This window comes from Erythrolamprus reginae, chromosome 1 (assembly GCF_031021105.1).
Source record: "Erythrolamprus reginae isolate rEryReg1 chromosome 1, rEryReg1.hap1, whole genome shotgun sequence".
Taxonomy (NCBI): domain Eukaryota; kingdom Metazoa; phylum Chordata; class Lepidosauria; order Squamata; family Dipsadidae; genus Erythrolamprus; species Erythrolamprus reginae.
The window spans coordinates 59,785,377-59,798,900 of NC_091950.1; the positions used below are offsets into that span (position 1 = coordinate 59,785,377).

Below are 13,524 nucleotides of genomic sequence, written 5' to 3' on the forward strand. Positions count from 1 at the left end.
TATGACTGTGTGATCATCCATTGTTAGTAAGTCAGAGGTCCTGTCAACTGATCCATGCTTTAAAAGATAAATGGATTAATCCTTCATCTGAACACTGCATTGCAGAGGATGCTTCTCCATTAAAATCAGACAAAACAATCCTGGTTCACTAAACAGCAAGCTGCACCAGATGTCTGCACAGATACAAGTAATGATTCAATCAGGGTGTATAACTATTTGGAAAAGAATTGAGAAGGGTAGGCATATTAATTTACAGATAGTTTTCACTCCTGCAAATTTTATATTCATTTATTATAAATGTATTTTCATAAATATGCTGCCTTTAAAATAAACATTATGCCCCAAACTATATGACTGGTCTTCTCTGCAGTTAATAACATTACACGTGACAATTTTGTCCATTGTTTCTTACAATGTGCCAGTGCCCAGTTCAAAAAAAGTCTGATTGCTAATATTTCAAGCCCATTTGCAGTAGCATCCAAATACAAAAAAATATTAAAAGTCTGATTTGCTAGCATTTTATTTAATTTTCGAAGTTCAGATCTCTGCACTGCTGACGAGATGAACTGCCCTGTTTGGTGCTTTGCTGCTAGTTCTTTACTCCTGGGCCCTGACCAAAGAGATGGATTCTGTCATGCTTTCTTTCAGTTCATCAACTTCTCTCAAAGATTCACTAGTTTCAAAGTCAGCACTGTATGTCGTTGAACTGCACGTTGGTGGCAATGGACATGTGTTATCTGGAGTTTCATTAGTTTTCATGGACAAGGGATTCAGCTCAATGTTCAGTAATTCCTTGATATCCTGAGAAAATGCATCCTGGTCTTCCACTCGCTGGAATTTATCATTGTGTACAGTGAGGTCACTTGTTATTAAATCCACTGCATTTAAAAGCTCTTCACTTTCTAACACTTTGCTCTGGGATATACTGGTAAGTTGAAGACGCTCCGCTGATTCATTCTGTACATGCTTATATGCATTGGACTCTCCTGCAGAATTTGCCTCCCTGTTGCAACCCAGGTCTACTTTTAGAATTTCCAGCAGGTGGCGCATTTTGTTCTAAGATAGAGACAAAAAGATTAGACAACAGCAATTAAAAATATGCCTCATAACAAAAATTTAGAAAATTTAAAAACCCATGAAGACATGGTAGGAAGTAGGAATTGATATGAAAGGAATGCTTAACTTCTTGAAAGGTATAGTTAACCTGTTGAACATTCTTAATATGTAGTATGGTTTATTTATTCATTTATATGAAAATAAATTCAGAAAGATTGGGGAGGGGAGGGGCTGCATAAAAGACAAGGAAGGATTTTACTCCACTAGTTGTTGCCAACTACAGGGGCAGCACTCAACCCCGTTTCAAGGCCATAAACCAGCACTGTTCCAAGATGTTTCATGGGATCATATGACCAGCATGACTTTGCAGATCATGTTTCTTTGCCATCAAAGTAGTTCCTACTGAACACTTCCAAACTGCTAGATGGGCAGGAGCTAGGTGAAGACAGACACTCACCCCATTATGCAATGATGAGGTCTTGAACCTGGGCTGTTGGCTTTCCAGCCGACAAGTCTAGCATTTTAACCACTGACCTGCTGCACCCTTCATAAAAGGCAAGCAATAGCTTCATTTAATTTATTAAACTAGTATGCAATCTGACATCCGGCAAGTCTGGGTGGCTCCAACACTCAAAGTAAAAACACTAAAATAAAACTTATCAAAGAAAGAAGGACAAAGGATAGCAAGGACAACAGCCTAGATCAGAATGAAGGAAGGAATCTTACTCTCCCTCACCGAAAGCCTTAGTGAAGAGTTAGTTCTTCATGGCTTTTTTAAGCCACAACAGAGTGGAGCTTTCATAAATGAAGAATCCTGCCTCATGGTTATAAATACAAAAATATATCTTTAGAAAATCAGAAACAAGTATTCTTGCAGCAAACACATTGATCATTTTCAGGAGTAATTTTAGTACAGTACTCTTAAAATAATCTCTCATCTACACAGCCTACCTTATTTAGATGGTTCTTGTTTAGTTCTATGTGACGTTCAAACAACCTTTCCAAAGCCCTTTAAAAAGCAAAAATATTAGAAAAGTGTTACACAGGAAGTATTTTTTTCAAAAGAAAACTATTAGAAATAAATTTTCAAAATAGAAACAAAATAATACTCCCACTCAAGAATTAAATTATTTTATTTTGGGGTCTTCCGTTCGTCTGCTGCAGCTGTCCTGCTTTCACTGTGTAGTTTCTTTCAAATCTTTCCTACTTTTTCATCTTCATATTTTCTCAAGTCTACTCTTGAAACTACCAAATGGCCTGCCTAGGTTTCAGATCCTTTTATCATCTTATATATTTCATTGATTCTTCCAATCTTTCACCAGAAACCATCAAGCCAGCCTTTGCTTCTGGATTTACATTCCTTTCTTTGCTGGGCACGTTCATGAATAGACTAGTGCTTCAGCTACATATTCAAAACTAACAGACTTTTCCCAACTATATAGTTTTTAGTTCCCTCTCATTCATTCTTGGGTCTCGGAATGGCCTGGTCACTTTTTGTTGACTGTCTCATCTTATTCCCATCTACCCATTCATGTCACCAATAAAATATTTTCCCCCTTCTGGACTGTGTCTATTCAGAATTCTACACACTTCTCACCCCAAACTCATCTCTGGTTCTTCCTTTATTTACCATTGACCAATGGTCGCTGCAAAAAAAAATAAAATAAAACATAGGAACTTTAAATATATCCAACCTGTTGGAAAATAATCCAAGCTTCAGAATTTCATCTGTTATGTCCTGAATAAAATTTAAATACCTCAGTTCTTCTTCTCTAAACAGAAAAGATAAAAACTACTGTTAGTCTTCAAATGAAAATATGGAACAAGCACTTTAGCTGCTACCAACCAATTCCCATTTATGATCTTGGATCATAAATACTAACATCAATAAATGAAGACTAATATGTTTGGTGAATTATTTCACCTCAAATTCTTCTCAGGAGTGAACCTGAACTTAGCCCATAAATAAACAAAATATCCATTTCTTTCCTCCCTTGCGTTCTCTTAACATTTTCATATAAACAGGAAGTAAACTGTTTCATGTAGCATTTCATGGATTTTCTATAATGTAGCTTTGGGCCCCAATGCTAAAAAGTAAATTTAAAAAATGCATTAAAAATGGAAGCAATTTTAATTTAACTCCATCAACCAAATCACGTGGTGGTGTCTTGTATCCTTAAACATCTGAATGCTGTGGTTATATCAGATTGTTTGATATTGTTATATGTGTCAAAATTGTATTAAGGGATGGGATAGGAGAAGGAAAGAACAGAATCAGTGATATAAAAATAATCTGGTAATTTTTCAGTCTGCAATGATTTTACGCCTGACATACATGGTTCCAATTGTAATTTGGTATTATCTCGCTTAAAATATCAGTTCCATTAATGTTATGTAACATAAAAATTAATGAGTTACTTACTCAGCTTGGATTTTCCTCATGGTTGGGGATTCAACAGAACATGGAGAAATTGCTCTAAGCCATAAGGAGGAAGAAACAGTGCAAATCAGACCCAGAAGGCAGAATACTATAAAAATGAACACTGTTTCATGTAAGGCTATGTTAGAATTGAGCTCTATATCTAAAGGAGGAACATGCACAGTACATCAATTTTTGAATTTTACTCAACTTGCCCTCTCCAATGAATGTATTAAGGTGAAGGAGTAAATAAAATCACATAATCACTTTTAGAATTATTACATGGATATTACTCAGTAACTCACACTGTGTTGTGAGAGAAGGAAAGAAAATAATGTTTTATTTTAATATAAAACAATATAAACTGTTAACCAAACTTAAACCTGTCAATCTATATAGTGGCAAAGGCGAGTAAACTCAAACCCTGGAGCAACTAATAAGGAACAGTGTTTATTTTTCTCTGATTTTTTAAAAAGGAGAGGGCAGCATTTTGCCCTTGCAATTTTTTCTTTGTCTTCCATTCCAATAGGATAGAGTCTGGCAGTGAACAAATAAACAACAATGAAACCACAAAACATAAGAAATAAGATAGTCAACAAAAACCCACCCTGCAACTATTTATTTATTTATTTGGATTTGTATGCCACCCAACTCCATATAGACGCTATAGAACATTCCAGCATATTCTAATACATGCAAATAGATAGTAGGGTCAATGTATCTCTGAGAAGTCTTCCAAACTGTGTGGATTGATACTAAGGTGGTTTGCTGTTTTCTCCATTGCCCTCTGCGCTTCTCAGCATCCCTCTTCTAGAATTTTGTTGGGATGGGCAAGTTAGTGCTTACTGAATCTCACTGCTTTACATATGGTATATATTTTTAAAAGATGATAACCAGCACTCTGAATTGGGCCCAGTGTCTTCTTAGCAATCATGTGCTGCAATGTGCCATTTTTGTCTCCGCCTGAGGTGGCACTACAGAAGTTCAGCATACCAGTGACAACTCACCCTCGCCCACTAGTTACATCGAGATGTAGAATAAACTGGAGAAAGCATCAAGCCTTGTGTGACTCACGCTGTTGCTTCCAGAAACCCATGTTCTCCCCCACTCCCCATAATCTCCAACAGCAACTGCCCGCTCCTGTTGAAACAGGATCACCATAAAACAGGTCTCTTAAACACATAACTTTGATAGGCTGTCCAGAAGAATACCAGCATATCGAAATCTGGAGAAAACAAACCTTCTAATTTCCATACACTATATATTCTATATACTAATATTCCACATACCTTCCACAAAGGCATTTCTAACCCTTTGTTTAAAATTGAGATTGTGAATTTTGGCTTTACACAAATATCTAATTACCCATCTTTCACCTGTTCATTGATGGTGGGTTAATCATCCAGTTACATCCAAGAAATAAATATTTTATCACATTCCCATGATTTACTCATTCATTATTTATTAATCAAAATAAATACTGTGGATCAAACAAACACTTCATCTTTCAAAGTAGATTTTTATTTTATTTGCTCTACTTCTGAAATTTTGTTTGAAGGGAAAGATGTATATTTGTACTTCATACAGTTCTAAAGCTCACGAAACACATCATTCTAGACTTCTGGAGAGTCACAGAGTGTGTCAAAAAAAGAAGGAAAAAGATCCGAAGATTGCTTTACCTTGGAGAGGATAACTGAGAAATAGTTTTCATTTCATCAGATTTCTGTTCATTAGAAAACCTGGGATCTTCTACCTATATATAAAGAATACATCTCTGTTATTGATACAAGATTTATTTGTTCAGGTGCTTATGACTGCATTTTTGTTATTAAGCAAGACATTTGTTAACCTTTTTGGAACTGCTGAAAGGACTATGATGTGGACAGGAGATAGGTGGTATTAAATCCAGAGGTGGACAGCTAAGGTGGAACGGTGATGTGTGCTTGCCCCCGTGGCTCTGAGTGCTAGCAGAGTCCAGCGCAATTCTGCTACTGCACCTGGGTGCCCCTGCGTGTCCGTGCGCGATTTCGCTACTTGCCCAGGTGCAGTAGCAGAATTGCGCTGGACTCTGCTACAATTCAGAGCCACGGGGGCGAGCACACTTCACCATTCTTTAATCCCTCTTTCAAACCAACACTCCTCTGTTCAGAATGTGAACTCTGCTGTCTTCAAAAGTGTGACCTTTGTCTTTCAAATGCAGATAATAATAATAATAATTTATTGGATTTGTATGCCGGCCGTCTCTGTAGACTCGGGGCGGCTAACAACAATGCTAAAAACAACATGTGACAATCCAATAATGTAACAACTAAAAACCCTTATTTATAAAACCAAACATATACACAAACATACCATGCATAACTTGTAATGGCCTAGTGGGAAGGAATATCTCAACTCCCCCATGCCTGGCGGTATAAATGAGTCTTGAGTAGTTTACGAAAGACAGGGAGGATGGGGGCCATCCTAATCTCTGGGGGGAGTTGGTTCCAGAGGGCTGGGGCCACCACAGAGAAGGCTCTTCTCCTGGGGCCCACCAAACGGCTTTGTTTAGTCGACGGGACCCGGAGAAGGCCAACTCTGTGGGACTTATCGGTCACTGGGATTCGTGCGGTAGCAGGCGGTTCAAGAGGTAATCTGGTCCAATGCCATGTAGGGCTTTAAAGGTCATGACCAACACTTTGAATTGTGACCGGAAACTGATTGGCAGCCAATGCAAGCCACGAAGTGTTGAAGAAACATGGGCGAATCTTGGAAGCCCCACGATGGCTCTCGCAGCTGTGTTCTGCACGATCTGAAGTTTCCAAACACTTTTCAAAGGTAGCCCCATGTATGGACTGCTGAATCTTGTCCTGATGGGTAGAACAAATCAGCAGTTCCAAGAACATTCCATACCCATTTGCACTCTGATTCAGGTGACCAAGGGCACAGATAAATCCCCACAACTCTCAAGAGAGCTAAAGACCAACCTACAGAGTGCTAACAACCAAATAACCTCAAGGAGTACATAATTCCCCAGCATTCAATCAGAACTAAAGAAACTTCTCGGATGAGAAGCACAACAGCTTCAAAAAAACAAAGAAAGTCCACTTGCCTTTTGAAAAGCACTTTTTGGGCCAGAATGTGTGAGAGAACTTGAGTGTCTATCTGTAATGGGAGAACTTCTAGTTGGGCTGGGTGGGTGGGTGGGTGTAGAAACTATTACTGGGTGTTCCAGCCAATCCAAACCACTAAACGATTCTGAGCTATTGCTATGCAATCCACTACCTTTTGGCCATGCATTCATGAAAGTTAAGTCACTGATGAATGGAATTCAATATAGCACATCTATTTGTTTTTAATTATTTTTAAGATGATACCAGCTTGTTATGTAAACCTTTTTAAAGACAAAAATGCAGGAAATAAAAAAAAGAACATAAAATAGTACTGTAAATACTGCTATTACTACTATATTATTAAACTAAAAGTGCATTAAAATGTTTTCATTAAAATAGAATTGGATAAATGTAATCTTGCTGGAATACTGCTGAGAAGACCTAGTTACAGACTCAGCAAATTTTATACATCCTAACAGAAAACCAGCAAGTAACATCCTAATGATAAACATAAACATATAGGAAGGTTATTAAATATTTAAAAGATTAGAAACAACACTTTGAACTAAGCTGGAAACCCAAGGACAACAAGTTAAACTAAGAGGGTGTAATGATTTATCTTTCTGCCCCACAATAACAATTGAAGTGGCCTCATTCTTCCTCTATTGAAGTGTTCTAGTTATGGTTCTACTTATATAATTCCATTGTAACAATCTAGCAAATTTTTCTTACTAAGGTTGGAACTAATGTACCAAACCAAAGAGGAATAAAATGCACTTCTACTAGAGCAGGGGTCCCCAAACTTTTTACATAGGGGGCCAGTTCACTATCCCTCGGAGTGTTGGAGGGCCGGACTATACAAAAAACCTATGAACAAATCCCTATGCACACTGCACATACTTTATTTTAAAGTAAAAAACAAAATGGGAACGTACTATTTAGAGGGGGGGGGGAAGAAGTCTGAAATTCATATATGTTTATGTTTTGTTTTTAATTTTCTTTTGTTAACATCTGATTGGCTATACAAGGTTTTCTTGGCTTATAGAAAAATGTATAAAGAAAGAAGGAAGCACTTTGGCATAATGGTTAATAAGTTAGAAATATAATTGGTGTTGTACTTTTTTGAGGAGGGAATTTAATTAAAAGAAAATGAATGTAACTGGATGACAAAATTAGAAAAAAAACTTTTGCAACTTTTTTGATGATTGATATTAGTTACTAACAAAATACCGCATTTTATTCATGGGAAATTAGATGTGCTCCTGTCAGTCACCCGCGGGCCGGATAAATGGTCTCAGCGGGCTGCATGTGGCCCACGGGCCATAGTTTGGGGACTGCTGTACTAGAGCGTCCATTGTGTTTCTATAGAAAATATCAAGTCCAAAAAATATCTAAGCCACAAATGAGACCTTTTAGTGCAGAGATCTTCAAACTTGGCAACTTTAAAACTTGTGGACTTCAATTCCCAGAACACCCAGCATAGTTGGCTGGAGAATTCTGGGAGTTGAAATCCACAAGTCTTAAAGATGCCAAGTTTGAAGACCTCTGTACTTAGTCTGTCAGTGCAACCAGTTTCAATATGGAATGCAACCAACTACCCAGAAAAATGGACTTCTTTTTATGAATGACCTGGTGACTGGAACTCAAACAACAGATCACTTGAATTACCTCCTTCGGGATCTTCTGAAAAGTAGGCAAATTCTCTTTTTCAGCTGCTTCAGACTCGACTTGAAAACTACAAAATACAATGATCCAATGTCATTTTTGCAGAAACAGTATTCCCATATACTATTTTGAATATCTATGGGATAGAATATATTACCATCTGGGTTCAAAAAACAATTATTGGAGTGTTAATTCTTATAGATGCTATACCCATCGCTCATGGGTGTTCATGAGGTTCACTAGAAGGAAAAACATACAAGGAACTGATGATCCATCTGCTTGTACAAATCTTTTTAAATAAAAAAACTGTGATATAGATATTAAAGATGTGGAATATTATTAATATCCATCGAATAACTATGGCAATCTGGAATTAAGAGTATTTCCAAAGGGCCTAGGTCATCTAAATCATGCCACAATCATTTCCTTGACATTAAATATAACGTTGTTGAAGGGACTCTTAATTTGCTATAGTATCCCAGTTCTAAAGAAAGTGAATTAATAGCACTTAATAAACCTTTAGAATGAGAAAAATAAGTATTATATTTGGAGGAGATTTAACTGAGGCAGAAGACATCTATGTATTCTGTATTATTTATATCTTTGAATAAGATGCTTACTCCATTGCAACTCTGCTGCCTTTTAATATCCTCTATTAATATAAATGGAAATGAAGTCAAATATTTGGGAGATCTGTGTTTGGCATCTAAATTACATGTATTGATGAGTATAATCCTGTTAATATCTATGGCACTATGCTGTACACCTTTAACATAAAATATAGAAACCTTCCTACAGGAGCTTCTAGTATCAAATCCAATGTTTTTGTTGAACTTAATTGAAATATATTACCTGCAATTAAAATTGTAAATCTGACTTTCGAGACAAGAATCTGGGCAGTTCTAACAATATTGGCCTTGATTTTTCAGGAGCTTAGTTCAAATGTCTTTTAAACATAAATTCAAAAGTGATTTTGATTAGATTATATTGTCTGTGTCTCAGTTTATTATCCTTTCATTTATTATGAACGCTCCAACCCCTTTTGCCAAAACCAAATAATTTCTGCTTACTACTCTGGAATAAAACTTACTACTGTAGCTGTACTTCCATGTCAAAAAATAGATAAATCTGGTAGAACATTATTAAGCAATATTTAAAAAGTTCATAAATATGCTTGGATACATACTGGAAGGCATGGAACAACTATTTTCTCCTAATTACTAATTCCTTTTTCCCTATGTCATTTCCCCTGCTATTCCAGAGTTTTGGGGAATCCTCTGGATAAGTCCTGGAGATGATGACATCATTCTTTCTTCTACAGAAAATCGTGATTCCATTTGCAAATGGAGAACATTTTTCTATTGGTAGATAGGCATTTTTGTATCCCGCCTTATTACCCCTGCATATTCTATGAAAAATAAAGTTAAACAGGATCAAATTACTCAAATAGATATGAATCCACAGTATGTCAATGTGATAGCTCTTCAAAGGTAAATACACCAAAAAACTGTGCATAGTAACTAAAATATAGGTGACAGTAGGCCATAATGAACAAAGACATGGGCTCCTAATCCATACAATGGCTCTTTGGAAATGTAATATTTCATAAAAGTGCACTTATGTAATTTGAAAAGGGTGTTTTTTAAAAAAAGAATGAAATGAAACAAATATGAAGTCTTTGTTAATTGTCCATTGCTTCATTTTTAAAGGCTCTTATTTACACTGTGGTAATAGTCACTGGATGAATTGTCTTGATTACTGCTACAAGACATTTTTCATTCTTTTAGCAATCTCTCTCTCACACACACACATTTATTTATTTATTACTTAGATTTGTATGCCGCCCCTCTCCGAAGACTCACACACACACGTTACTGCCTACCCTTCGAAGTTTAATTTTCTATTGTTAAATATGAACACGAAGCAGCAATTCAATGCACCATAGAGCAGGTTCATGCAATGCCTATAATACAACTTCTTTAAGAAAGTTCTTCACCTGCTTATTTCAGTTTGTGCTTCTGCTGCCAACTGTTGCCTTAGCATCTCTTTTACTTTCCGTCTTGCTGGGGTGTAGTATCTGTACTGTGAAAGAAAGGATTTCGCATCCGATTTTAAAGTCCTTGGAGTGAACGGCTGCTGACCATTGGTAAAATGTTGGGAATGCTTATCTAGGAGATCTCCACTGGATGCTTTGGAGTCGGGAGTTTGGGCTTTTGAAGAATGCTTGCTTGCTGTAGTGTCAGAAGAACTACAGGAAACTCTACAAGGTGATTTTTGTGGGCTTGAAATGCTGGAATCTGAGCTTTCGATTGATAAGTTGGAGATTTTCGGACCAACTTTTCTGTTATTTGTTTCTTTCTTTTGAAAGATTGCGCTTTGCTCCTCTGGAGTGGATGGGGAGTCTAACCCATACTGCTGTTCAGATGGTGCCCTTAAGGGTTCCTTGTCTTCTGGTTCTGAAGAATCCTTTGTCGTGGTGGGCTGGAGAGACATAAAAACCACAGGCCATTTCATCAGGCTCTTTTCATGAAAAGCAGACAAAGAATAAATACCAAATGAATATTATTCTCTGCCATGTGTTTGCCTCACAATGAAGTGCTTATAAAAAAATACAGAGATATTGATTGGACTGAGGAACTCTGTTTAGGCTGAGACATTCCCTTTGGCCCCACAAAGTGATAAAGATTTTCTACCCTGGGGGTTTTGGACTTGCCAGGTTAATTGTTCTCTTGCTCTGGGATATGGTTCGCTGCAAGCAGCTATTTCATTTCATTTTTGCTGAAATAAAACGTCAATGAAAGGGGGGAAAATATCCAAGCACCCACCAGGCAGCAGTATAAACCAATGGAATTAATATTAAAATGACAAGTTGGTTTCTGTGCTAATTGTTTCAATTACTCAAATATCTGCTTTTTCCAAACAGCACTTGGTATCCTGTTTGTTTTATTTCATAATTACCATAATGTTGCTCCATTGGTTGCCCTTATTTGTCGACCAGTTTGGGATCTACTGTAACTGTTGTAATATTTCCTTCTAGATTCGACAAAAGGCACAGCCATATAGAATTGCGTGGAAAAATTCTTTTATTTGCAACCAAGGGCCAATAACCTCTTACATGAATAAAAAAACCAGAAACTCATAAAATGGCTTCTATGTCTATCCTGCAGAGGAGGAAGGTCTACTGGGGATGGCAACAAAAAGCTGTATACCACAGCCAGAACATGACAATAGAACTGAGGACAGGCCCAAGAGAAAGGTCGGCTAGGAGGAGTTGTAGTGGTGGAGGCAGCAGCGGGACCAATTGTAAATGCAATGGTGCTCCCCTAATAACTACAATATTTATCATGTGACCATGAGTGCATTGTATGGTCATAAGTTTGAGGACTGGTTGCAACTTCAGTTTTCTCTTCTGCTGTAACTTCAAATGACTGCAGAATGAATGGATGTTGAGCAAGGACCACCTGTACAATTACATTTTCCTCTGGTTTAACACAACCTTGAAAATGGATTCAGAAGTTATTTTAAAAAATTCATAGGAACTATTGAAAATATTTAATAAAAATAAAAATCAGGGCATTTTGAATTTTGATTTCTCTTCAATGTTTTCAATAGTTTCTTTATTATTAAAAACATTTTCTGAGTCCATTTTCCCAATCAGAAGGGGGAAAAGTTTAAGATTATAATCTATGCGTATGCAGGCATTATAAAGACAGCATTGTCTTGCTATGTAAATAACCCAAGCAGCATATTAATCAAAACGTAATGCTGCACAGAAATATAGCTATTAAGTTATTCTTTGAACTATGTAGCGTTATGCAAAGCACTAGGACTCAGATGTCACAAGCACAAGAAATTAAAGCTGGGATATGAAAGAAAATGTAACTAAATCTAACATATGCCAATGCTATTCATTATAGATTTCCGTATTTTCTGTCCGTGAAAACCAGTTTTCTATACATTTGTTTCATAAGCTGCTGTATTGACATTCTATAGCAAAGTCAAAAATTACATTTAATTACCTGTTAATAAAACACTTTAAGAAGACATATAAAGTTAAAGATACAAGAACCACTCTTTAGCAGTTCTTTCTCTTGACACCATTGATTTTTATGTATTCATTTACAAGCCGGCATGCCACTGTAGAAGGGAATTACAAAAGTTGGCTGCAGATAAAACTAGCAAGTCAGCAGACTTGAAGCTTTTGATAGACTATTAAATTGAAAAACAAGTCATATAAATTCTCCAAAACAATAAACCTGAATAAGGCACATTTTCTGTTCCCATGGATTCTTTGTAGTGCTTATAATGTATATCAGAATATGAACCAGGAGAAAGATATTCATGGAACAATTAACCTTCAACAATACACATGTATATGTGTATTTCACACAAATTCCCAAAGCAGCGGAGGTGCTATTAAATAACCCTGACAGCTCAAAACAAATGGCAAAGCTTTCTAGTTTTGACTTTCTGCTGAAACACTGAAATAAAATCATGAAAAATACTGCTGTCTGCACAAATTTATTTATTTATTAATCCAATTGATATAGCCCCCCATCTCACCAAAGGCAACTCTGGATGATGCCACAAACAGATAAAATCACATAGGAAAACAACAATATAAACTATATAAAAATCATTTTAAAAGATAAATATTATAAAAACTGATATATAGAGTATGCCTTACTGAAGAATCTTGTAACACCTATTTGATTTTGGTGCTTCAGAATATGCCAAGGGTTGTTGGTTTTTTATTGCAAATTGTTTGCCTGTAGCATGCCTAAGAATTCATGACAGGAATCAAAATATAAATCTGTTAAATCTGTAGCACATCAGTGCATTTTGGCTCAAATGTTAGTGTTGTTACATAATGCTAAACATTGTCTTAAGAAGTTTAATTTGCTCATCTCTTTTCTCTTATATAGCGATAGAGAAAAGATGATAGCTTTTGTTTCCATTTTAGATTAATCAGTTTACCATATTAATTTAATTAATAATAATAATAATAATAATAATAATTTATTGGATTTGTATGCCGCCCCTCTCCGTAGACTCGGGGCGGCTAACAACAATAATAAAAACAACATGTACAATCCAATAGTAAAAACAACTAAAAAACCCTATTATAAAACCAAACATACACACAAACATACCATGCATAACTTGTAATGGCCTATGGGGAAGGGCTATCTCAACTCCCCCATGCCTGGTGGTATAAATGAGTCTTGAGTAGTTTACGAAAGACAGGGAGGGTGGGGGCAGTTCTAATCTCCGGGGGGAGTTGGTTCCAGA

General features: G+C 36.4%; 1 protein-coding gene across 2 annotated transcripts in view; it reads right to left on the minus strand.

Moving 5' to 3' along the window:
* Positions 1-245: 245 nt before the first annotated feature.
* Positions 246-13,524, minus strand: part of SPATA7 (spermatogenesis associated 7) — a 40,867-nt gene continuing 27,588 nt past the window's right edge. For both annotated transcript variants that reach the window (XM_070753836.1, XM_070753845.1), the window contains exons 6-12: positions 10,229-10,713; positions 8,236-8,302; positions 5,155-5,228; positions 3,479-3,532; positions 2,751-2,828; positions 2,008-2,065; positions 246-1,056 (exon numbers count right to left, since the gene is read on the minus strand). In XM_070753836.1, the coding sequence (XP_070609937.1) occupies positions 598-1,056; positions 2,008-2,065; positions 2,751-2,828; positions 3,479-3,532; positions 5,155-5,228; positions 8,236-8,302; positions 10,229-10,713 (1,275 nt within the window). In that variant the 3' untranslated portion in view covers positions 246-597. The remainder of the gene's footprint in view (positions 1,057-2,007; positions 2,066-2,750; positions 2,829-3,478; positions 3,533-5,154; positions 5,229-8,235; positions 8,303-10,228; positions 10,714-13,524) is intronic.